At 43.0% G+C, this 23,900-nt stretch overlaps 2 protein-coding genes and 1 long non-coding RNA gene across 8 annotated transcripts in view; 2 read left to right on the forward strand and 1 right to left on the reverse strand.

Moving 5' to 3' along the window:
• Positions 1 to 19,941, reverse strand: part of AK3 (adenylate kinase 3) — a 46,663-nt gene extending 26,722 nt beyond the window's left edge. For 2 of the 6 annotated variants that reach the window (XR_004350268.1, XM_032634265.1), the window contains exon 1: positions 6,368 to 6,663. Coding sequence is in view for 4 of the 6 variants with exons in the window: in XM_032634265.1 (XP_032490156.1) it covers positions 6,368 to 6,518 (151 nt within the window). In the remaining 2 variants the exon portion in view is untranslated. Of the gene's footprint in view, positions 1 to 6,070; positions 6,188 to 6,367; positions 6,664 to 19,812 lie in introns of those variants that run through there. The other 4 variants (XM_032634263.1, XM_032634264.1, XM_032634267.1 and 1 more) reach the window with 3 other exon arrangements.
• On the forward strand, positions 6,517 to 8,839 carry LOC116755004 (vegetative cell wall protein gp1-like). Its single transcript, XM_032633880.1, has 3 exons — positions 6,517 to 6,656; positions 6,801 to 7,229; positions 8,806 to 8,839. The coding sequence occupies exons 1-3, from the start codon at positions 6,517 to 6,519 to the stop codon at positions 8,837 to 8,839; spliced, it is 603 nt and encodes a 200-aa protein (XP_032489771.1).
• On the forward strand, positions 19,511 to 22,699 carry LOC116755212. The gene is made up of 3 exons (XR_004350269.1): positions 19,511 to 19,607; positions 20,441 to 20,536; positions 22,582 to 22,699. It is a non-coding gene; the product is annotated as an uncharacterized LOC116755212 (long non-coding RNA).
• Positions 22,700 to 23,900: the final 1,201 nt, after the last annotated feature.

A 23,900-nucleotide genomic window follows, 5' to 3' on the forward strand; every position in this document is an offset into this window, starting at 1 on the left:
CCCCGCGTACCGCAAAAAAAAAAAAAAAAAGTGCTTTTAGCATTGTTATATTATAATGTGCATAAAACTTTAAAAACATGTTGAAATAAAACTAGGAAAACAACAGGAATGAGTCAAATGATAGCTTTACACCCAATCACGGGCTTAAAAAAAAAAATACTTTCTCAAATAATAAAGACTGAGTCAACATAGTGGTTACCTCTGGGGGGGCAGGAAGGAAATGTGATGGATAGGCACATATGGGGACCCCAAAAGTACTGGTTTTCTGTCTGATGGTGGGTAAATGGGTGTTCATTTTATTCTTCTTCTAACCGTCAAAGAAATTATAATACTTTCATGCATGGGATATTTCACAAGAATTATACTGAAAATCAAAACATCCCTTGACCCTGGTCCTCCCTCCAACCATCACTCAATCTGACTCCTCTTCAGTGAAGCACCTAGAAAGAATTCCCATTCCAGGTCTATATTCCTCCCTTTCCCACTGTGCTTCAGGATAGAATGTCAACTCAAGAACTGTATAAAGGTCCAAGTGGGTCTGGCCTCATCTTATCTCTCCCCGACCTACCTCCCCACCATTTCTACCCAACCATCAAACTATGGCCCCAGCAAGGAGCTCCACATACTCTGGGTCCTCCTAGCCTTTGCACACGCCTCTTTCTCCTCTCTGTTGCCTGATAAGCTCTCACTCATCTTTCAAGATACATCTTAAAGGGTTCTTTATGATGAGGTGTCCCTCAACCTCTGAAGCAACCAAAAGTTCCTCCTCTGGACTTCCATAATGTCACAAACTTATCTCTGTTTCAGCACTTATCACACTGCTGAAACTACCTGTTTACATGTTGGTATGGACTGCATTGTGTCCCTTAAAATCCATATGCTGAAGCCCTGATCCCCCAATGTGGCTGTATTTAGAAATGGGGCCTTTAAGGAGGTAATTAAGGTTAAATGAGGTCATAAAGGGGAACTTTAATTTAATATGACTGGTGTCCTTACAAGAAGAGGAAGAGGAAAGACCACATGAGGACCCAGTGAGAAGGTGGCCATTTGCAAGCCAGGAAGAAAGGCTACACCAGAAACCAACCCTGCTGTCACTTTGATCTTGGACTTCTAGCCTCCAGAACTATGAGAAAATAAATTTCTATTGTTTAAGTCATCTAGTCTGTGCTATTCTGTTATGGCAGCCTGAGTAGACTTATGGCCATCGGCCTGCCCATGTTCCAACTGTGAGCACCTGCAGTGAAATATATTTGTCTCTGTATCTCCAGTACCCAGCACACATTGGGTGCTCGACAAATCCATGGATGGATGAATGAATGGATAGCTAGAGAGATGAGCTGCCTGGATTATCCTTGATTCTTTTTTTCCCCCCCCAATAAATAAATACATATTTATTTATTTATTTACTTTTGGCTGCATTGGGTCTCTGCTGCTGCGCATGGGCTTTCTCTAGTTGTGGCGAGCAGGGGCTACTCTTTGTTGCAGTGCGTGAGCTTCTCATTGTGGTGGCTTCTCCTGTTGCAGAGCATGGGCTCTAGGCTCGTGGGCTTCAGTAGTTGTGGCTTGGGGGATCTAGAGCGCAAGCTCAGTAGTTGCGGCACACAGGCTTAGTTGCTCCGCGGCATGTGGGATCTTCCTGGACCAGGGCTTGAACCCATGTCCCCTGCATTGGCAGGCTGATTCTTAACCACTTAACCAGGGAAGTCCCTATCCTGGATTCTAGCCATGGAATTTTTGAAAGGCCTAACTTACCTTGTTAGAAAAAAAGAAATGGAGCAATCCTCACAGAAAGCAATATTGTTAAAGGTAGAAAACTGTGCTTAACGGTTTACTATCACTTGTGTAAAAAAGAACAGAGGGAAGAATAGGTAAACTCTGGGTTGTATGTGCATGAAATAGCTCTGAAAGGATCTTTTCACTAAATGTCCTTTTAAATTTTTTGGAATTCAAAACCATGTAAATGTATTGCCTATTTTCAATACAAATCAAAATTTTTGCCATTACAAAAATAACTTGCTCTGTCAGTATCATTCTAATTAGGCACATCTATGCTGCCTGTGTGTACATAATAGAAGTTTTGTTAGACATACAGAAACTTGGGAGCTGACAGAGGCTTTGAGGATTACCTACTGAGTTCAACTTCCCCAACTTACAAATAAGAACAAATGAGATCCAAAAGGGGTAGCCATCTAGTCCAGGATTATGTCTTTGAGAAGCACTAAGCTGCAGTGCAGTTTCTCAAACTTTGGGCAATCACATGGCAACCTTACAATTTCTGCCATAGCTGAACTATTATTTACTGTATAATTTTCTTTAAAGTGACCCAGCTTTTTAAATTTTTTTTAAAATTAATTAATTATTTATTTATTGGCTGCGTTGGGTTTTCATTGCTGTGTGCAGGCTTTCTCTAGTTGCTAAAAGTGGGGGCCACTCTTTGTTGCAGTGTATGGGCTTCTCACTGCGGTGGCTTTTCTTGTGGAGCGCGGGCTCTAGGCACGTGGGCTTCAGTAGTTGAATCACATGGGCTCAGTAGTTGTGGCTCACGGGCTCTTCAGTGCAAGCTCAGTATTGTGGCACACAGGCTTAGGTGCTCCGCAGCATGTGGGATCTTCCCGGACCAGGGATATCGAACCTGTGTTCCCTGCATTGGCAGGCAGATTCTTAACCACTGGGCCATCAGGGAAGTCCAGCTTTTTAATTTAATAAGCTATAATGTTCACAAAATTAAAGGGTTGGTGTGCTAGTTATCATTTTTCAAATACACTTTGAAATTAAAAATTCTATTGATTTTTTATTTGCATTTAATTTTTGAGAAAAATTTTTGAGAAATGTTTTTGTCTACCTAAAATTATCTCATGAACCTCAATTTTGGAAATGTTGCATAATGGAGAGAGTAATTTAATTGGCATACAAGGAGACCTGGGTGTCCACTTTTGTCTCCCAGCGACTGGTTTTTATTATTGAGCAAGTTCTTTAACCTCTCCTGAACTCGGTTTCCTCATCTCTAAATGAGAGGGCTGGACTAATGACAAAGGGGAAGACTCAAGTTTCCTGACTGCAGGGTTCAGTGGTGGTCTACAGTTACTCCAGGTTTGCTACAGTCAACAGGTTCCCACATATTTCCAGTGTCTTTATCGCATCTGCTGGGATGATTTTAAACTTTAGCTATAAAATACAGCCATGGGTTATATAATACAGCATCATCATGAAATGGTGGTTGGAAAGTAAATTGGCACCATCCTTCCTTAGCATATCTGATGGTACTGTATTTATAGAAATTCATCACTAGGGAATTTATTTGAAGCAAATAAGTAGAGATGCTGCCAAATGTTCATGTACAAGGATAGTCATAACAGTATTAATTATAACAAAGAATGGTTGACCACATAAGTGTATAATAATAGGAAAATGTTTCAATTAACAATTGTGCAATCTTGATGAAACTAAAAGACTGCTTAGTGATGTGTGAACATGCTCACATAAGTGTGAAAAAAGGTATCTAAGCAATCATTTAGTCTGCAAAGACATACAAATGCAACAGAGAAAAAAAGAGAGGGACTTCCCTGGTGGTCCAATGGTAAATCTGCCTTCCAATGCAGGGGATACCGGTTCATTCCCGGTCAGGGAAATAAGATACCACATGCCATGGGGCAACTAAGCCTGCACACCACAACTACTGAGCTCGCGTGCCCTAGAGCCTGCGCACCGCAACTAGAGAAGAGAAAACCCGCACGCCACAACTAGACAGAAGTCCGCGCACCACAAGGAAGAGCCTGTGCTGCAACGAAAGATCCTGCATGCCTCAACGAAGATCCGGTGTGCCGCAACTAAGACCCAATACAGACAAAAATAATAAATAACATAAATAAATATACATTTAAAAAAACAAAAGAAACAAAAAGGAGAAAGAAAAAAAAGAAAAAGCACCAAAGGGTTAATTATAATTGTCTCTGGGTGGTAGAACTATACAGGACTTCAATTTTCTTTTTTATACTCCCATGAAGTGTTTTCCTTCCTTTCTAGTAAATATACTTTACTCTTGGTATCAAAAAACATTAAGCAGTATTTTTTAAATAAAAGGTTACACCTCTCCTTTGGCTCTGATCCTGGAGGAAATATCCAATCCATTCACAAATATTTTTTGAGAATATATTCTTAGTCCTGAGATACAGAACATCTGTAATAACAATCTCATGACACCTCCCTCAACTCCATTTTCTGTTTTCTTTGTTAAAGAATTGCCTGTAGAGACTCCAGAAAGAGCAAGCGTCTAAGGCAGGCTGCACATCTTTCCCAGTGATCCTCTCCTCCCTCCCTCTAGCCTCTCTTTTCATGTTGTGGAGTCAGGAAGAGGATGGCGGGCTTGTCATGGGATGCTAAGGATAAACAAAGAGGGTTGTTTCTTAATTTAAAATAAAAGTTTATTTAATTTGCTTTAAATTTAATTTTTTTCAATGTTTTGTGTTTTCCCAAGTTAACATATCTTTAACTCTTCACTGAAGGTGTTCTCTAACACTCAATTATGCCTCACTGCTGAGTTATTTTTCAGAGAATCGCTTAAGTATTCTTTACTCCTTCCCACTTTGAATAACCTTGCCCCAAGATGGTGCAGTACCGGGGATTGTTTATTGTTACCTAATGCAATCTGTTGCATCAAGAACACTACGAAGTGAGCCAAACAGTTTAACCTTCTGAAGTTTAATACTTTATGATTTTTTTAAAGATCAATGTTAGGAGAAAAATAAAAGTAGTAATTCACCAGATTAGGTGATAAACCAAAGAACTCCACAAGACAAGCTAAAAACAGTTTTTTCATTTGAATGTCAGTATTCTGAAACAAACAAAAAAACCCACCTAGAAATAACCTATATAACCCATCAATAGGGGATCGGTTAAATAAACCATGGCAGATCCAGCAAATAGATACCTATACAAATGTTAAATAATGAAATGGATTTCTGTATTTTCGTGTGGAAAAATATCCTAGATATAGAGAAAACACACTGGTGCAGAACACATATTTAGTAGGATTACATATTGCATAAAACATGGGATATACATATACCCTGTATGTGCTTATACACAAATACAGATTTCTAAAAGCAAGCACATGACACTGCTCCCCTCTGAAGAATGAGACTGAGGCAGGGAATGAGAGAGAGTTTTACTTTTAATATTATGTACTTCCATACTGTTTCCAATCCTTTTTTACCTTGTGCAAGGGGTTAGTCCTAATTTTTAAAAGGAGCTTCAAAATGACTTTGTTTTGGAAAGTAAAGGTCAACACTTTTGAGAGAGAAAAAAAAAAAAACTCACCTTGCTGTTACTTTTGGAAAACAGCTTTCTTAAGATATAATTTACATAAAATCCACCCATTGTAAAGTGTACAGTTTGTTGACTCGATTTCGTGCTGAGTTGCAAGAATTTTTTTGGCATGAGAAACAAAACAATCTTTCAGATAACCATGCACAAGAACAGCTTTCGTGTCTAAAGATCTAAGCCAATTTTGTGACAGCAAGGAGGGTAAATAATATTGGCCTTCAGATTATGGGGGAAAGGTCAAAACCAGAAAATTCCATAGCGTTTAACAAACAAAAAATTAAAAAAGAAAGCGCTGGGCTTCCCTGGTGGCGCAGTGGTTAAGAATCCACCTACCAATGCAGGGGACAGGGGTTCAAGCCCTGGTCCGGGAAGACCCCACATCCCGCAGAGCAACTAAGCCTGTGAGCCACAACTACTGAGCCTGCGCTCTAGAGCCCACTCGCCACAACTACTGAGCCCACACGCTGCAACTACTGAAGCTCGCTCACCTAGAGCCGGTGCTCCACAAGAGAAGCCACTGCAATGACGAGCCCGAGCACCGCAACAAAGAGTAGTCCAGCTCGCCACAACTAGAGAAAACCAGTGCGCAGCAACGAAGACCCAACAGAGCCAAAATTAAATAAATTTATAAAACAAAAAAGAAAAGAAAGAGAGCTCTAACAGTTCTCCAAGCGCAAGGGCTGACAGAGAATAAGCCACACACAGATCACGGACCCTTAGGAGCAGCTGCGACTGGGGCTGGACTTACCTCTCAAAGCCATGTGGTTTTCTTTAATCTTTGAACTTCGAATGTGTCCTAACTTCCTAGTGCATTCCCTCAATAACCCACCTGAAGCTATCCACAGAGGCCAGAGGTTTCGGGGAACAGTATCTCAGCAGCTCGAGGACTTCCCCACCCCCACCCCCCGGGCGGCAATTGGGAGATGCTGCGCCCACACGCCTGGACCCACATTCCTGGGACCCACTTCCCGAGCCTCGGTCCCTCCGCCCACAAATCCCCACCAGGACGACAGCGCACAGCCACCCCTCCCGCCCGGGCTCCCACCTGTGCCCCGAAGCATATTGTCTCGGAGCAGGTCCCCGCTGGAGAGGTGCTTCAGCTCGAAGTGTCTGGTGATGCGCGAGGACACGGTGCCCTTGCCAGAGCCCGGCGCCCCCATGATAGCTGCGCGCACTAGCCGCGCAGACGCCCCCATGGCCGCCGAGAGAGGCCGGGGCCGCGCGGACAGTGGGGCTTCGGCCTGGCTGCGCGCTCACCCGCTCCGCAGGCCGGGGCCGGCCGGCTGGCAGCGCTGCAAGAAAGCTACGGCCTCCTCGCCCAGGCGCTCCCGGAAGTGAGGCGACAGCCTCCAGGCCAGCCCCACCCAAGCCCCGCCGGGCTGCCGCGCCCGCCCCTGGCGACCCGGGAACCCCCCCCCCCCACCCCCCGCGCCTGACCCCGCCCGGCCCGCGCAAGCCACGCCCCCTCGGCACTTCAGCAGCGACCCTTGCGAGCGACTCGGCCGCCCCACACAGCCCGCGGCCCTCCGCGCCTCCTCCCCACCCGCCAGCTCCCTCAGCATCCCCTTTGCTGTCCTCTGCCTCTGGGGGCCCTCCTCCGTGACCCCTGAATGCCCCCTACTTCCCTCAGATCCACACCTCGCACCTGTCAGTGCCCCGCCCCGTCCTGCCCAGTCCCAGGGGATCGACAGCGCCCGCCCGGGGCCTCGCCCAACCCCAGCGCCGTCCTTCGCGCGGCTCCCACTTGCTGCCCCCTCGCCACCACCCGTGCCCCTCGGCTCCCTGGGTCTTCAGAGGTCCCCCTCTCCTCCTCCCAAGCCCGCAGTTCCCTCCCCTCCCTTCCCCTCTCCTCCTCTGCTGCTGAGCGACTTTTCCTGCTCCCTTGCATTCTCACGCAGGCCGTTAAGGTACGTTTGTCTAGGTAGAGTCCCAGTGGGTGGCAATGAACCAAAAGGGCCTTCCTCCTCATTTCACAGAAGAGGAATCCCAGTTGAAAATGAGTGAGGTGCTGTAAGTCACAGGTCTGTTGAGGGGTGTCTCTTACTTCCCAGGATCACACTTTCGGATTCAAAAGGAACTGTTGCTTTTACGCAGACGAGCCTAAAAGTACTGGCTCCTCCTCAGGCTCCACTGTTTGCATTGATGCCATAAATATTTATTCAGTAAAATTCCTGCCCCTTGGATTTGAAAGTCTAGTGGTGGAAGCAGGTCATAACAAGGAAACAGATAAATGAGCAAGGTAATTTGAGATAGTACTATGAACAAAATAAAATACAATGTGTAGAGGGAGGCTGTCTTAGATTGGGTGGTCAGTAAAGCTTTGAAGAAATGGCATTTGCTCTTAGCACTGAATGGGAAGGTGGAGGGAGAGGGACAAAGTCAAGGGGAAAAGGCCCTAACGTGGAATGTTTGTCATGTTCCAGGAATAGAAACACAAGACAAAAATTTCCTACCTATTTCCTCTGTAAAATGGGCATGGAAGATTAGTATGGAGTTGTTAAAATAATGTGTGTAATGCCAGCTACAGGGTAAGTGTTCAATATTACATTAAAGTCATCCACTATAATTATCGTTTCTTTGTGGAAGGTCACTATGCTAAGGCAGCGAGAAGGCTTTGTGAAAATAAACACAGTTCCGTCCTCCTCAGAAGTTACCGAATGAGTGGCCCAAAACTGCTTTCAATTTAAAAGATAGAAATTATTTCAGAGTGAGGTGGTAAGGGAAATCTTGCTCCCCAGTGAATCTGAGCTGGGTGAGTGGATGGGGGGATTTAATAGGTAGACAGTGCTGTACTTGGAAAGAAATTTAGTAGCTCGTATGTATCTATTACTAAGAAAGAAAGAAAGAAAATAAATGAATTAAGCATTCAACTCATATAGTTAGAAAAAAGACATCAAAATAACCCATGGAAAGCAGAGGAAAGGATTAAGTAAAGAAAAAGAACATAAATGAAAGGATCAGAGAACTTAAGAAACAGAACTAACAAAAGAATGAAAAGGTCTGGACAAATACAAGTTACGAAACACTAGAGAACTAGGTGCATAGAGAGTCCTTCTAATCTCCAAAGCTGGGAACATTTGAGGGTTTAGCTGCAAAACAAACCTGAAAGAAAATCCTGGGGATATTTGGCTTAGAAAGAAAACAAACAAAATAGCGGAGGAATCATCCCATCACTGGGGAGGAAAAGCTGAGTGTTGTGGTCACATCACCAGGCCCCACAAAATGCCAACTAACTGCAGCTTTGCTAAAGTTTGTGGATTATGAATGAGGAATGAATAAGTAACTGCCAAACTGAGAAATCTCCTGGCAGCTGGGCTTAGCACAGTCATTTGGCCATGCACACATATTTGTATGGGCTGGTTCTTCACCCTTGAACTTGCCCCAGTGGTAAAGACACTGAGCTCAAATAATACATTAATACAACAGAAAGTGTGAGTCAAAAAGAGACGTAAAAATGCTTGTATGTTGGGGCTTGCCCTCTAGAACTCCTGAAGAGGCCAGATCCAAAGAAGTCTGAGAGAAGACCATGTGGAGAGAGGGCCAGCGATCTGAGTCGGTCCAGCCATTCCAGCTGAGCTGCCAGTTGTAGCCACGGGACTCTCTAATCCACCACCAGGGGTAGGTGGATTAGAGAGTGGAGAAAGAATTTCTCCCTGAGCTACTAGAAAAATAGAACTGTCATTACCTGAGATTGGAAAAACTGTAGGAGAAACAGGTTTGGGGAGAATATCAGTGTTGTTTGGGGTAAGTTAAGTTGGAGATGCCTTTGGGACATCCACAGGAATTGATAAGGAAACAGTTAGATGTACAAATTTTGACTACATAGTAGAGGTCCAGGCTGGAGATGTAAAATCTGGGAGTTGTTGATATATTTAAATTCATGAGCTAGTACAAAGTCACTTAGGGAGTGAGTTTAGACGAGAGGAGAAGAGGTCTGAAATCTGAGTTCTGGGGTTTGCCAAAATTTTGGGATGAGGAGGAAACACTGAAGGAGCCTGAGAGGAGAGGCAAGTTAATTAGGAAGAAAACAGGTGAGTGCAGTATCTTGGAAGTCGATGGAATGTGTTTCAAGAAGGAGGGAGTGATTAAATGAGTCAGATTCTGCTGATAGGACTGAGAACTGACTGAAATTATTTCTAAGCGTAAAAAAAAAAAAAAGATTATTTTTCATTTACAATGCATAGATGAAAATATCAGAGGATAGTTTTGCCAAGAATCCCATAGCTATTCAACAACTGAATTAGTAATTTCAAAAAATGTTAGGTGAAATATAGAAAATGCTTTCTCTGAGAGGGAATTCTTGGAGTAGAATTCAAACTGTCCAGAACAAGGATATTAGAGAAAAAAGAAAGAGAAGATCTAGACAAAAGTAGGGGAAGAGAAAAGAGGCACAAAGAAATGAAAATAAAGGGCTCTATTTAACAGCCCTTGAAAGAACCATATGAAAAGATGTTAAATCATACTTATGACAAAGGAAATGCAAATTAAAACTATAGTGAGATACTATTTCTCAAAAGTAGGGGAAGAGAAAAGAGGCACAAAGAAATGAAAATAAAGGGCTCTATTTAACAGCCCTTGAAAGAACCATATGAAAAGATGTTAAATCATACTTATGACAAAGGAAATGCAAATTAAAACTATAGTGAGATACTATTTCTCAACTATTAGATTGGCAAAAATCTAAGTTTGACAACGTAATGTGTTGACAAGGTAGTGAGGAAACAGGCATTCACATTTTGCTAGTGGGAATACAAAAATGGTACAATCCATGGAGAGAGAAATTTGGCAATATCTAGCAAAATTTCATATACGTGCACTTGTCAATCCAGAAATTCCATTTCTAAGAACCTAACCTAAAGATACACTAGCAAAAATACAAAAAGATATATACATAGGGTTGTGCAATGAACAGTATTTGTAATAGCAAAAGAGTGGAAACAATCCCAGAGTCCATCAGAATGGTCAAATAAATGAGGATCCACTCACATATTGGAATACTACACAGCTGTAAAAGCAAATGAGAAATATCTCTGTAGAGTGCTATGGCATGATTGCCAGTGAAAAAACATCAAGGAGGCAAAGCTGAAGGTTATATACTACCACTTAACCAGAGGGGGGAGGAAGATATGAATATATCTTTAAGTTTTAGAAAAATAGAAAAAAAATTTAAAAATAAAATAAATTAAAATTTTTGTTTTATTTAAACAAAAACTGATTACCTCTAGGGGAAGGAAGGAATGAGGCAGAAGGAATGGGGCAGATGGAGGTCAGACTTCTCTGATTGTACTTTGGTTTATTCAAGTGACTTTGTTAAGTATGTAGCAAGACTTAATTTTTTTTAATGTTTCCAAAAGCAAGCCGTAAAAGTTAAAGGCAAAATGAAACAAATGAACATGGCTGTGTAATGACTCGGTTCTGTCTATTTTTATAATTGCTACTGCTCTTTGAATAGCTTACAGAAATCTGAGTTACTTCCTTTGCTACTGGGGTAACGCATGTTCTGAAGTTTTATCTTGGAATTTTCCATACCATCTCACATAGCTCACTTTGTCGTTCCTGCCAGGCGACAAATACTGTAACTTGGCCATAGAACATACTTCCTCACCATTTTGTCCTAGCCTGAGGCATTGCTTGTCCTTTCGGACAAAACTACTCCTATCAGAGCACTGATTTCCCTCCAGAGAGGAGACACTGTGTTATTCCCCTAATAACGCCTCGTCGGTTCTGAAGTTGTGGTCCATCCAGGGCATTTCTGTCCCAGGACCCAGGGATAGGGTAATCATATGCCCCTGAGGGTAGTCCTCCTCCTTGAAATTCAAGAGTTTTCTGGGTCACAGGATTTGGAGTTGCACACAGCTAAATTTGACTCTCACAAGCTGAGGGACCTTGAGCAAAATAATTAACCTCTCTTAGCTTCAGTTGCCTCATTTATGAAATAGGGGGAGGGTGATATTAATCCCATGGGATCATTGTGAAATTTAAATAGGATCGTGTACGTAAAATGCCAGGCATATGCTAGGTGCTGCTTCTCTTCTCCTTGCTCTGCTTCCCTCCTCTTCTTTCCCACCTTCTTTTCATTCAATCTTCCCTCCACCCTTTTCTTCATTAAACAAAATAAGTTAGACTAGGAAACTTTTAAGGTTCTTCTCAGACTCTGAGGTCCTTAGAAGTATTGATGAACTGCAGTACATTCAGATGGAGGCTTGGCCACTAGAATTAGAAATTCAAAGATAAATGTAGTAGAAATGTGGGTGTAGAGGTCAATGGTGATTTTAAGTGAAGAGGCTTTTAGGTGTTAAAAGCACAGAGGAATGGGTTTCTTGGTGGAAATACTTTAGTCCCAATAATATTATAAATTGTGCATATTTGTCCAAGGGAAGAGATGAAGTAGGGAAACAAGGGAAGGACAGAAGGAAAGAGAAAAATTGGAAAGAAAGGAGGAGGTTAACATTTAAAAGGCAGATAACAACAAGTGTGGGTGAAAATATGGAGAAATCTGAGTTTTCATGCACTGCTGTTGGAAATGTAAAATGATTCAGTCACTTTGGAAAACAGCCTGATAATTCTCAAACAATTAAACATAGAGTTATCATATAACCCAATTTCACTCCTAGGTATACACTCAAGAAAATGGAAAACATATGTCCACCACACAAAAACTTGTACATGAATGTTCATAGCAGCATTGTTCATAATAGCCAAAAGGTGGAAACATTTCACATGTTCATCGATGGATGAATGGATAAATGAAGTGTAATATATTCATACAATGAAACTTTTTATTTGGCCATAAAAAGGAATAAAGTACTGATACATGCTATAACATGGATGAATCTTGAAAACACTATGCTAAGTGAAAGAAGCCATATATTATATAGTTCCATTTATATGTAAGTCCAGAGTAGGGAAATCTATAGAGACAGAAAGTAGATTAGTAGTGTTTGGGGCTGGGGAATATGGGGAACAAGGAAGATAGGGTGGTAATAACTAAAAGGTACAGAGTTTCTTTTTGAGGTATGAAAATGTTCTAAAATGGACTGTAGTGATGGTTGCACACCTTTGTGAATATATTAAAAACCACTGAAGTGTACACTTTAAATGAGTGAATTGTATGATGTGTGAAATATATCTCAATAGCCATTTAAAAAATCAATATAATTCACCATATTATCAAATTAAAAAGAAAAACCATATGATTATCTCAATAGAGGCAAAAATCAGTTTATAAAGTTCAACACCCATTTATGATTAAAAACTCAGAAAACTGGCTTCCCTGGTGGGGCAGTGGTTGGGAGTCCGCCTGCCGATGCAGGAGACACGGGTTTGTGCCCCGGTCCGGGAGGATCCCACATGCCGTGGAGCGGCTAGGCCCGTGAGCCATGGCCGCTGAGCCTGCGCGTCCGGAGCCTGTGCTCCGCAGCGGGAGAGGCCACAACAGTGATAGGCCCACGTACCGCAAAAAAAAAAAAAAAAACCTCATAAAGCTAGGAATAGATGGGAACCATCTCAATCTGATAAAGGGCATTTATAAAAAACCTAAGCTAACATCACAGTTAATGGTGAATGTATTCTCCCAAATGTGGGGAACAAGACCAAGATATCTGCTGTCATCGTGTCTCTTTAACAGTGTTCTGGAGCTCCTAGACAGTGCAGTAAAGCAAGGAAGATTGAAAAAGAAGAAACAAAACTATCTTATTCACAAATGACCATATATATAAAAAGTCATAAGGAATCTACAAAAAAGCTACTAGAACTAATGTGTTCTGGATTCAAAGTCAAATACAAAGCAACATTGGTATCTCTACACACTAGAAACAATTGCAAATAAAAAGTTTTTAAGATGCCATTTGTAATAACATCAAAAAATATTTGGGGGTAAATCTAAGAAATTGAATACAAGAACTGAATATTGAAAACTCATTTCGGAGAAAAATTATAGAAGATCTAAATAAATGGAAAGACATACTATGTATATGCATCAAAACACTCAGTTTGGGGCTTCCCTGGTGGCGCAGTGGTTGAGAGTCCATCTGCCGATGCAGGGGACACAGGTTCGTGCCCCGGGCTGGGAAGATCCCACATGCCACCGAGCGGATGCGCCCGTGAGCCATGGCCGCTGAGCCTGCGCGTCTGGAGCCTGTGCTCTGCAACGGGAGAGGCCACAACAGTGATTGTTTTGGCTACAATCTCAGTTCTCTCCAAATCATCTATAGATACAACATAGTCTCAATCACAATCTCAGCAGGTTTGTTTTTTAAATAAAAATTAACAGGCTGATTTTAAAATTTGTAGAAATAAAAGGAACCTAGATTAGCCAATACAATTTTGAGAAAGAACAGAAATGGAGAACTTTACGTGATTTCAAGACTTACTATAAGGCTGCAGTATTTAAGACCGTGTGCTGTTGATGTAAAGATAGGTATATGGATCAATGGAACAGAATAGAGTCCAGAAATAGACTCATACATAGGGTCAATTCATTTTTGACAAAGGAGAAAAAGATAGTCTTTTTAACAATGTTGCTGGAATAAAAGGATATCCACGTGGAAAAACATAAACTCAATTCTCACCTTATGCCATAATTAACTCAGAATGGATCATAGACCTCCATGTAAAAGTTTAAAATGATAAAACTTCTACAAGAAACCTAAGAGAAACTCTTTGTGACTTTTGCTTAGGCAAAGATTTCTTAGATAGGACACAAAAAGAATGAACCATAAAAGAAAAACATTATAAACTGGAGTTTAACCAAAATTAAAAACTTATGCTCTTTGAAAAACAATGTTTAAAGAATGTAAAGGAAAAACATACACTAGGAGAAAATCTTTGCAAAATATATATCTAATAAAAGATATGTAAAGACCTCTTACAACTCAATAATAACAAAACACACAACCTGATAACAAAATGGGCAAAAAATCTGAACAAATACTTCATCAAAGAAGCTATATGATTGAAAAACAGGCATATGAAAAGATGCTTAATATCACTGGTCATCAGGAAAATGTAAAATAAAACCATAATGAGATACCAGTGTATACCACCAGAACAGCTAAAATTTTAAAAACCAGGTCACACCAAATATTGAAGAGGATCTGGGATAACTACAATTCTCATACATTGCTGATGTGAATACAAAATGGTACAACCACTCTGGAAAAGTTTGGCAGTTTCTTGTAAAGTTAAATGCACACCTACCAAAAAAACCAAGCAGTCTCTCTTCCAGGCAGTTACTCAAGAGAAATGTAAACATACTTCCAGCATTAATCTGCGGGGGTGCCACAACAAAATACCATAGACTGAGCGGCTTAAATATTTATTTTCTTATAGCTCTAAAGGCTGGAATTCCAAGATCTAGGTGTCATTAGGATTGGTGTCTGGTGAGAGCTCTCTTCCTGGGCTGCAGATGGCCACTTTCTCACTGCATCATCACATGGCCTCTTTTCTGTGTGTGTATGCCATCATAACAGATGTGACATGTTGATTTTTTTTACTTTTCTGTTTCATTTGAAAAAAATTTTAATGAGCATATATAATTTTTACCCCCAAAAAATCACCTTAAAAAAACCCCCAACAAATCCCATCTAATATATCACCTTAAAAAAAAAAAAGACAGGGCTTCCCTGGTGGCACAGTGGTTAAGAATCCTCCTGCCAATGCAGGGGACACGGGTTCGAGCCCTGGTCCAGGAAGGTCCCACATGCCATAAAGCAACTAAGCCCGTGAGCCCCAACTACTGAGCCTGTGCTAGAGCCCGTGAACCACAACTACTGAAGCCCGCGCGCGTAGAGCCCATGCTCAGCAACAAAAGAAGCCACCGCAATGAGAAGCCTGCACACCGCAACCAAGAGTAGCCCCCACTCGCTGCAGCTAGAGAAACAGAGAAAGCCTGCGCACAGCAACAAAGACCCAACACAGCCAAAAATAAATATAAATAAATTTATTTTTTTTTAAAAGTGGATTTTCTTCAGCTTTTTAAAACTTTATTGAAGTATAATTGATGACATCACACTTTTATTATTCATGAATTAGATTCATTTTAATCCAATTAGCATTTACTGATGTTCTAGGAATGTAGCAGCAGTGAACGCAGCAAAACCTCTATACTCAAGTTTTCCTTCCCGTATGTGGAAGGGAAAGAGGATAGTAATTAGTACTGTGAAAAAAATAAAAAATAATAATAATAAAGCAAAGGAAAATTTAAATCTGCAGGCAATTCTTTTAAATATCACTATCTCTTCAGTGAACATTTGCAATATCTGCCTCATCAAATACTCTCTACAACAGAATGAAGTGACAAAGAACGAAGTGCAAAGTAGAAGAGCTGGGTCCTAGTCCTGCCTCAGTCACTCATTAGCTCTGTAAACTTCGGCAAGTACTTGACCTTTCTGCGCCTCACTCTCAACAGTAAAATGGAGATCACGCCTGTCCCAGAGTGGTGGTGGGGCTCTTACTTAGGATCTTAGTGATGTGGGCACGTTTTATCATTATGTAAACAAAGGCTTTGTCTCCAAATTATCTCTTTAGGCAAAGCTTGTGATTTGAAATTGTAAGTCTCTTTCTCTTTATTCCCTACCACCCCCATTTTTGACTCAAGGTTTTAAAGATTGCTATTAAAAACAAACGTCTTTTAAGATAGCACATTAAGATACTATCACCTAAAATATATTTATTATAAAACAGATTTATTAAAAAATAACTTTTTAAAAGTTAGTTATTCAAGTTAGTCTAAGCAGCAGAACTGTGATGCCTCAGGGCACAGTGAGATTGGGGTTTGGATATGGTGGCGGAGAATTCTAAGCTGCTCTGAAGATCCTGTGCCCAGACTAAGCCAAATTGAGGGATGGGAGAGTGGTGACAAAGAAACCAGGAGGAAAGTTGTAAAGCATCTGATGCTGGGAACCTGAGATAGGGGGAACCTGTAATGCCTGAGGCTCCAAATCCCCACTCTGGATGAAGGCTGCCCCTCAGTCATGTGTTGCAGTTCCTGAGACACACAGAAGGAGGCGCCATTCCTGAATTATTCCTCCTGCTCCAACCCCCCAGTACTGAAGTTCCTAGTGATAGGACTTATCACTTATATTTCATTTTACAGTTTTGTGAGCACTTTCTCATTTGGTCCTTATAACTAGGTGATAATTAGAGGCTGGTTCTATTATCCCCATTTTACAGATGGAAAACTGAAAGTCAGCCATTTTAAGTGACTATTCAATGTCAGACAGGCAGAGCTAGTCTTTCAACTCCTGACCCAGTGCCTTTCCCACTCTGCTGTCTAGAGTAAAGGAGGATTGTCAAATACAGCTGAGAAATGGAGTTTTATTTTTTTTATTCTTTTTTTTTAAATTAATTTATTTCATTTATTTTTTTATTTTTGGCTGTGTCGGGTCTTCGTTGATCTGTGCGGGCTTTCTATAGTCGTGGTGAGCAGGGGCTACTCTTCGTTGTGGTGTGCGGGCTTCTCATTGTGGTGGCTTCTCTTGTTGTGGAGCACAGGCTCTAGGCACACAGGCTTCAGTAGTTGTGGCACGTGGGCCCAGTAATTGTGGCTCACAGGCTCTAGAGCGCAGGCTCAGTAGTTGTGGCGCACAGGCTTAGTTGCTGCATGGCATGTGGGCAAATGGGTTGTCAAATACAAGAGCTCCTGACAAAGGGAAAGAAGACCCACTCTAGTAGCCAACCTATGCAGAGAATGGCTTTGGGAATAGTGCTGCTCTTAGGAGAGTTGGAGGTCAAGTTGAGCTCACCCCTAGGTTTCAAACATACAGTTAAATTTAGCTTTGTTGGGTTATTCTGTGGTCAGGGCCATGAGTTGAGCTTGGTCAAGGGGAAGGAAGGGTATAAGCAGAAGTGGGTTGGGCACCTGCCAATTTTCCAGCTCAGTGCCTCTCTTCTGTGGACATGAAAACACCCAAAGTAACCCCTCAGTGGCTACCACTTGGGAAGCCTCTAAAATGATTACTCTTGACAAAGGCTGAAAAGGCCTGGTATATTGTCAGAGATCTAGGATGCCTAGGCAGCCTCTGCTTGCGAGGAACCTAGTGTAGAGACACAAAAGTCTCTGAAACGGTGTAAAAGTTTGGCCAGAGAATGTTTTCCCACATCAGTGTATTAGTTCACAATTGTTACCATAATGCTCTGTAACAACAACACTCATATCTTAGTGACACACAACCAGAAACATTTGTTTTCTTGCTCACAAGTCTACAGGTTGGCTTGGCCCCCTCTGGGTTGAGCCCCCAGTGGCTAACAAGGTCATGGTTGGTGAATGACATAAGCACAAAAGAGCAAGCCAAACCTCACAAGCACCTTTAAAGCCTCTGCTTGTGTCACAGTGTCACTAATACTGCACTGGCCAGAGCAAGTCATGGATGCCAAACAGGGGGATGTACTCTAGCCTAGTGCAAAGTCCTTTAGCAAAGGACGTGGATGTAAAATCCTAAAACATGGAGGGAATGAAGCATTGGGAGCAATGACCCAATGTTACCACAATTAGTAATCTGGCAATAAACATTATTATGAATAATATATAAAAAGTAATAAAACGATAGCTAACATCTACTGAGTCTTATTAAGTGTTGGGCACTTTTGTTAAGTACCTTGCATGTATTAACTCATTTAATCCTCACAACAACCCTATGAGGTAGATACTAATACGATCTGTATTTGACAGATGAAACAACCAAGGCATAGTGGGGTTAAGGAAGAATTAAGATCACACAGTAAACGGCGGAGGAGGGCAGTGACAATTATATTAGAAAGGGACACTGTCCATTTCCTCTCTCCCTTTTGTGTCTCTCCTACTCTTCCCTGCCCCTCCCCAACCCTGTCCCTCCTTTTGTGTGTCTTGTCTTGGGAAATGACATCTGGTCACCCAGACCAGAACCCTTAGTGTCATCCTTGGACCCATCTCACCTGCTGCCTGCCCCGTGTGTCAGCCATTAGGTTCTACTGTCTGTACCTTCTTAACTCCTCCCGATCTGCTCCCTCCTCTTCCTCCTCTGCCATTGCTTCCACTCACAGTCCTGCCACTTCTTTCCCAAGGGATGCCCTGCTTTTAGTCCTGCACCCTGAGTTTGCTGCCAGAGGGATTTTTGCAAAATGCAGATCTGGCTAGGTCATTCTCCTGCTTCAAAAGTTTCTGTAGGGCTTCCCTGGTGGCGCAGTGGTTGAGAGTCTGCCTGCCGATGCAGGCGACATGGGTTCGTGCCCCGGTCCGGGAAGGTCCAACATGCCTTGGAGCGGCTGGGCCCGTGAGCCACGGCCGCTGAGCCTGCGTGTCCGGAGCCTGTGCTCCGCAACGGGAGAAGCCATGACAGTGAGAGGCCCATGTACCGAAAAAAAAAAAAAGTTTCTATATTCCCTGGAGCTTTTAGGATAAAGTTAGCCTAGTATTCCAGGCCTTTCATTTTCTGACACTCTGCCACACTTCAAACCAGCTTCCCACACTACCTGCAGTCCCATGAAGTTTCATGACCTTTTGCCTTTGCATATGCTGCACCTTCTGCCTGGATCCTCTGCTCCCCTTCTCCACCTCATCAACTCCTATGTATCTAGAGTCTTACCTTTTGGGAAGGCTTCTCCAATCTCATCCCTATGCTGATTAGACATCTTTTCTCTGTGCCTCCAGTAGACCCTGCCATAGTATGTGGCATTTAGTAGGCTACATTTCAATATTAGATTCCACTGTCTGCTTCTCCATCATTAGTTTCTCTCAGAATATAATTCGTGGACCCCCTGCTTCAGAATCACCTGGGAAGTTTGTTGAAAATTCAGGTTCCTGGGACCTATCTTGGTCCCACCAACTCAAAATCTTCACCGGGTAGAGCCAAGGAGTCTGCATTTAGAAATTTCCTGAGAAGATTCTGACTTGTGCCAGGATCCTGACACTAGACAAAACAGCGGCCATGCTTTCTTGTACTTCTAGCATCTATCATAGTGCCTGGCACAAAGTAGGCACACAATGCATGTGTTGCGAATCAATGAGTGAAATGGGCAGCACTGGTCAAGGCAACACAAATAAAAAGCGAATATTCTGCTACTGCGATTCCAGATACCAGCAGATGGCGCTGTGACGACATATATGCTTTTACGCCGGGGGGCGGGGAGGAGGAAGATGGGAAATTTTGTTTTACAGGAATTCAAGACTAGACTGCTGAGTAATTTATTTTTTCCTACCCAGTTTGTCTACCATTGTCCCACCTGCCTGAATAAATTGCTTTCTGAAGGCATGAAGACTTAGACAAGAAAAACAAGTGGAAAGAGGCTGGTCACAGAAAGCTGAGCAGGTAATGAAAGAGAAGGGAAGGATATTCTAATTACCCCTATTCCATCCTCCTGATGGAAAGCTGCTCCCAGCGAGCGCTAAGTGTTGTGAAATTACCCAAAGCATTCAAAAGAATAAGCCATTTCAGTAAGAGGGTGGAGCCATCCTGTAATTCTGTTAGTCATCCACGTTTCCTTTACAGACTGTCAAATGCCTATGTGACTAACCTTTTAAAGTCGTTTCCCTTGCAATGCAACGTCTGAAAGCCTGAGTCTTCCTCCTGGGCTGAATACTTGATTCTCCCGAGGTGTTGGAAGTGAGCCTCACAGTCTAGAAGCCAGGGGCCCCATAGCCCACTCTTGCTCCCCTTTCCAGCCTCCCCTCTCGACCCCCAGGGGCATCCACGTGCACAGAAGTGATAGGGCTGGTGTGGGGCCCTGGGAAGACTATCAGGCAGGGCCAGAGCTAGAGGCTGAGCTGTTTTCCTCCCAGCACGGAGCTTTCCACCGGAAGCCCTCGGCAGGGAGGGGGGCGGGGTAGGGGCTTCTGCCCGAGGCCCTCCGCAGGGAGGATGGCTGGGAAGGGGCTTCCCAGCGCTCTGCAAAGCGGGGGTGGGGGGTAGGGAGCAGTAGACACAATGATAGACGCAAAGACGGAGAAGCAAAACCCCTGCCCTCAGCGCAGTCTCAGTCCTATTTGGAAGGCACAGTTTAAAGGCATCACAGTAATTTCGACACGGTGGGAAGAACTTTCAAGTTCTGAGTGACCCAGCATAAACTAGATGGAAGTGCTTAAAAGGAATGAGAGAAGATACAGTTTCCCTTTCTCTTTCTTTTTACTCCTTGAACTGTCAAGTTCAAAACTCATTAGGTGGGGAGCTAAGCAAGTTGGGACTTCCTGGCCGGCTTCTGGTCACAGCCGCAGGCGGGAGCATCCGCCCAGATCCCCCAGGTGCGTTTGGTTGTCCTCATGATGAGGGGTAGGCCCACAGCCACCTTTGGATGGGGCCAGTGGCCGGGAGGTTGGAGACCACCAAGAAGGAGAGTGTCAGGTGGCAGATGTTCTTGTCTTTGTCCAGTGTCCCCTCCCCCAAACCGGGAGGAAGGTCATGTCTGGGCCCAAGGGAGCTGTCCCCTGGAAGCAGGAGAGCCATGTCTGCCCCAGCTGTGGCCAGCACCGATGGTCTCTGGCCAGAGTGAGCCCTGGGTGTCAGGGAACATGTTTTACAGATTCTGGGCAGCCTGAGTGGTAAACGCAGCAGCACTACCAGTAATCTTTCTCTCCAGGAAGTCCAGGGCCTTGCCCTGGTGGCTGAGTTGAGAGTAAGCAGCTGGGGGCAGGTTCCAGGGGCCGCACAACACAACACGTGATGCATCAAGGGAGGCAGATCTGGCTCATGTTGTCCAGGGAGGGCTGTCTGGAGGAGAGCAGGAGGCCAGCCAGCCAGAGGCCCTATCCACACTGGCCAGCGATGCCAGGACTCAGCCTCAGGACGGCCGTGGACCAGTGAGGGGCTGACGTTGGCTCTCTCTGCTCATAGCAGGGAGAGCACATCCTCCAGATCAGAGAGAGGAAGATAACCTTCCTCCTGATCAACAGGGAATTGTGGAGAGCAATGCTTCCTCCTGGAAGGGATCCTGCCCTTGTAAGGTTGGGAGGGAGGAGCTCCCCTTCTATTGCACAGCAGTCTAGAGAGGGTGGCCCTGCTGGATGTGGGAGCCTTTGGAGAGATCACCTTCCCTTAAGCCAGGGGAGGGTTAGGAGCAGGTGCTGCAGGGGAAGAACTTTGACCAGATTCTTCCTGCCCTGGAGGCTGTAGAAGAGAAACTCACCATCTGTCAAAGCTGCCCTGGGCTGGGTCCCCAGCTGGGATAAGGATCAGCCACTGGCTGCCCAGAGGATTGGGTTCTGTCTGGGAGAGCTGGGTTTAAGGGATGGGGTCACAGGAGCCTGTTGCCCGGTGGCTGTTACTATTGTGATCCTAGGGCTGGTTCCTCTATCTTCTTAGATGGTTGAGTAGCTGCAACATGGAACTCCTTATTTTAATCCCCAAATCCACTCTTCTTTCATATTCCTCATCTCAGAACTGGTACCACCATCTGCCAAATTGTTTAAACCAGAGAGCTAGACATGATCTTTGATTCAGACCTTCCCTTTCATATCAAATCTGTTAGCAAGTCCTATCATTTCTACCTCTTAATCTCTACTATGACCACTTCCCTCTCTCTCCACTGCCACCACAATAATCCAAACCATTGTCATCTGCTGCCCAGACCATGGGAGGAGCCTCTTTGTTGGTCTCCCCACTTCCTCTTTCAGCAACCCCCTGCCCCCAATCAGTAGACCCTCTCTGTGATTCTTGGGCACCCTGGTCATTTCCTTCAGAGCATCCGTCACAAGTTGCATGCTTATCTTGTCATGCAGTTTATTGTCTGTCTCCCCCACTAGATGCAGCACCAGGGGGCAGGGAACTTTGTCTGTTAAATGCATCCTTGTATCCTTTCTGCCTAGCACAATGCCTGGCACAGAGTGAATAGTTTTAAAATGAATGACGTTAGGTCAAATAGTTTAGATTTTAGTCAATAAACAACGAGGAGCTATCACACAGTTCAGAAAAAGGACCGATGAAACATAAGGACGTGTTGGGGGAATAATGGAGGCAGCTGGATGGACATTAACTTGAATCCTCTTACTAACATGTTTCCCGTTGATGAGGCCTAGTGTGGTGTCAAGACAGAATTCTAAATAATTTAAAGGAGAGTTCTTTTTTTCCCCCAGTGTTATTGAGAAATAATTGACACACATCACTATACAAGTTTAAGGCATACAGCATGATAGTTTTATTTACATATGTTGTGAAATTATAACTAAAATACGTTTGGCTAACACCCATCTTCTAATAAAGATACAATTTAAAAAAGAAGAAAAGAATAAAGGAAATCTTTTTCTTCTTGTGATGAGATAAAGGGAGAATTTCTATCTTTGTGAATATGTAGGGAAGAAAAGACAGAGGCATTGATGCTGTAAGTCTGGTGAACCAGAAAAATAACATTACTTCATCTCTTAAAAAGAAAAAGGATGGAACTTCCCTGGTGGCACAGTGGTTAAGAATCCACCTGCCAATGCAGGGGACAGGGGTTCAAGCTCTGATCTGGGAAGATCCCACACGCTGAGGAACAACTAAGCCCGTGCACCACAACTACTGAGGCTGCACTCTAGAGCCTGCGAGCCACAACTACTGAGCCCACGTGCCACAACTACTGAAGCCTGTGCACCTAGAGCCCATGCTCCGTAACAAGAGAAGCTATCACAATGAGAAGCCCACGCACGGCAACGAAGAGTAGCCCCTGCTCACCGCAACTAGAGAAAGCCCGCGTGCAGCAACAAAGACCCAACGGAGCCAAAAATAAATAAATAAATAAACTAAAAAAAAAAAAAGGAATAAAAAAGAAGTTTTTTTCCATGACTGGAAAAAAACCTCAGATTTGACTGGAAGAGTTCAGTTTTTAGATATGTTGAGTTTGAAATGACTATAAGTATTTCTTATGGGCCATTGAAAACACCCAAACTGGGAAACTTCTTTGACAGTTTAGTCAGCCATGAAGTAGTCATCGGGTTTATTAATTAAGGAATTACAATAAAGTATTTAATTCTAGCAGAAAGGAGAGAGTTAAAACTTGAAAATTATGAATCCTGTGTTTAAGGACACAAATAATTTTGTGCCATAATTTTGTTACATAAAACATGACCATTAATAGGTATGCTGTTGTCTCTTGAATATGCAAAGATTTTATTGTATGAGTACCTGTCACATATGATTTAATCTCTACTTATGTATATTTTTTCATGTTTTCCAGTTTTTTTGATAATGTATAGTATTTTATAAATCAGGAAAAAAGTAGGAAACTTTTTTTAACTAAAAAATAAAGACTCACTATATCTACTTCTGAATGAATATCTTTGGGGTGAGCACTTGCCTTTACACACCAAACATACGTAAATACAGAAGTTACTAAATGTACCCACAACTCACTGGAGCTCTCCCTCCAAGAAGTACACACATGTTGATGTTTCTTGGAATTCCCTACAGCTGGTTCCCCTTCTCTGGTTTTAGACAGCTTTGGTCCCCAAAATCAGTGGGCTGGAATTATGCAATAAGCCCATTGTTCCAGTACTTCTCCCTGAAGGCAAAATTCAGGGATTTGTCCTTTTTTTATTATTCTAGTCCCAGACCTAACTACTAGCTCTTCTACTCTGTATGGTTTTGATCTCTTAGAGGATTGTCACAGCAAAAGTGTCTTTTACGGGTTTTACT

Source organism: Phocoena sinus, chromosome 6 (genome assembly GCF_008692025.1).
Source record: "Phocoena sinus isolate mPhoSin1 chromosome 6, mPhoSin1.pri, whole genome shotgun sequence".
NCBI lineage: Eukaryota > Metazoa > Chordata > Mammalia > Artiodactyla > Phocoenidae > Phocoena > Phocoena sinus.

Excerpts from the sequence above, each read along its gene's own strand:
- LOC116755004 (XM_032633880.1), top strand. The coding sequence starts at position 6,517 with ATGGCCGCCGAGAGAGGCCGGGGCCGCGCGGACAGTGGGGCTTCGGCC. Across the intron at positions 6,657-6,800 it reads TCGCCCAGGCGCTCCCGGAA|CAGCGACCCTTGCGAGCGAC; the intron begins GTGAGGCGACAG and ends TCGGCACTTCAG. Across the intron at positions 7,230-8,805 it reads TTCTCACGCAGGCCGTTAAG|AACTCCTGAAGAGGCCAGAT; the intron begins GTACGTTTGTCT and ends CTTGCCCTCTAG.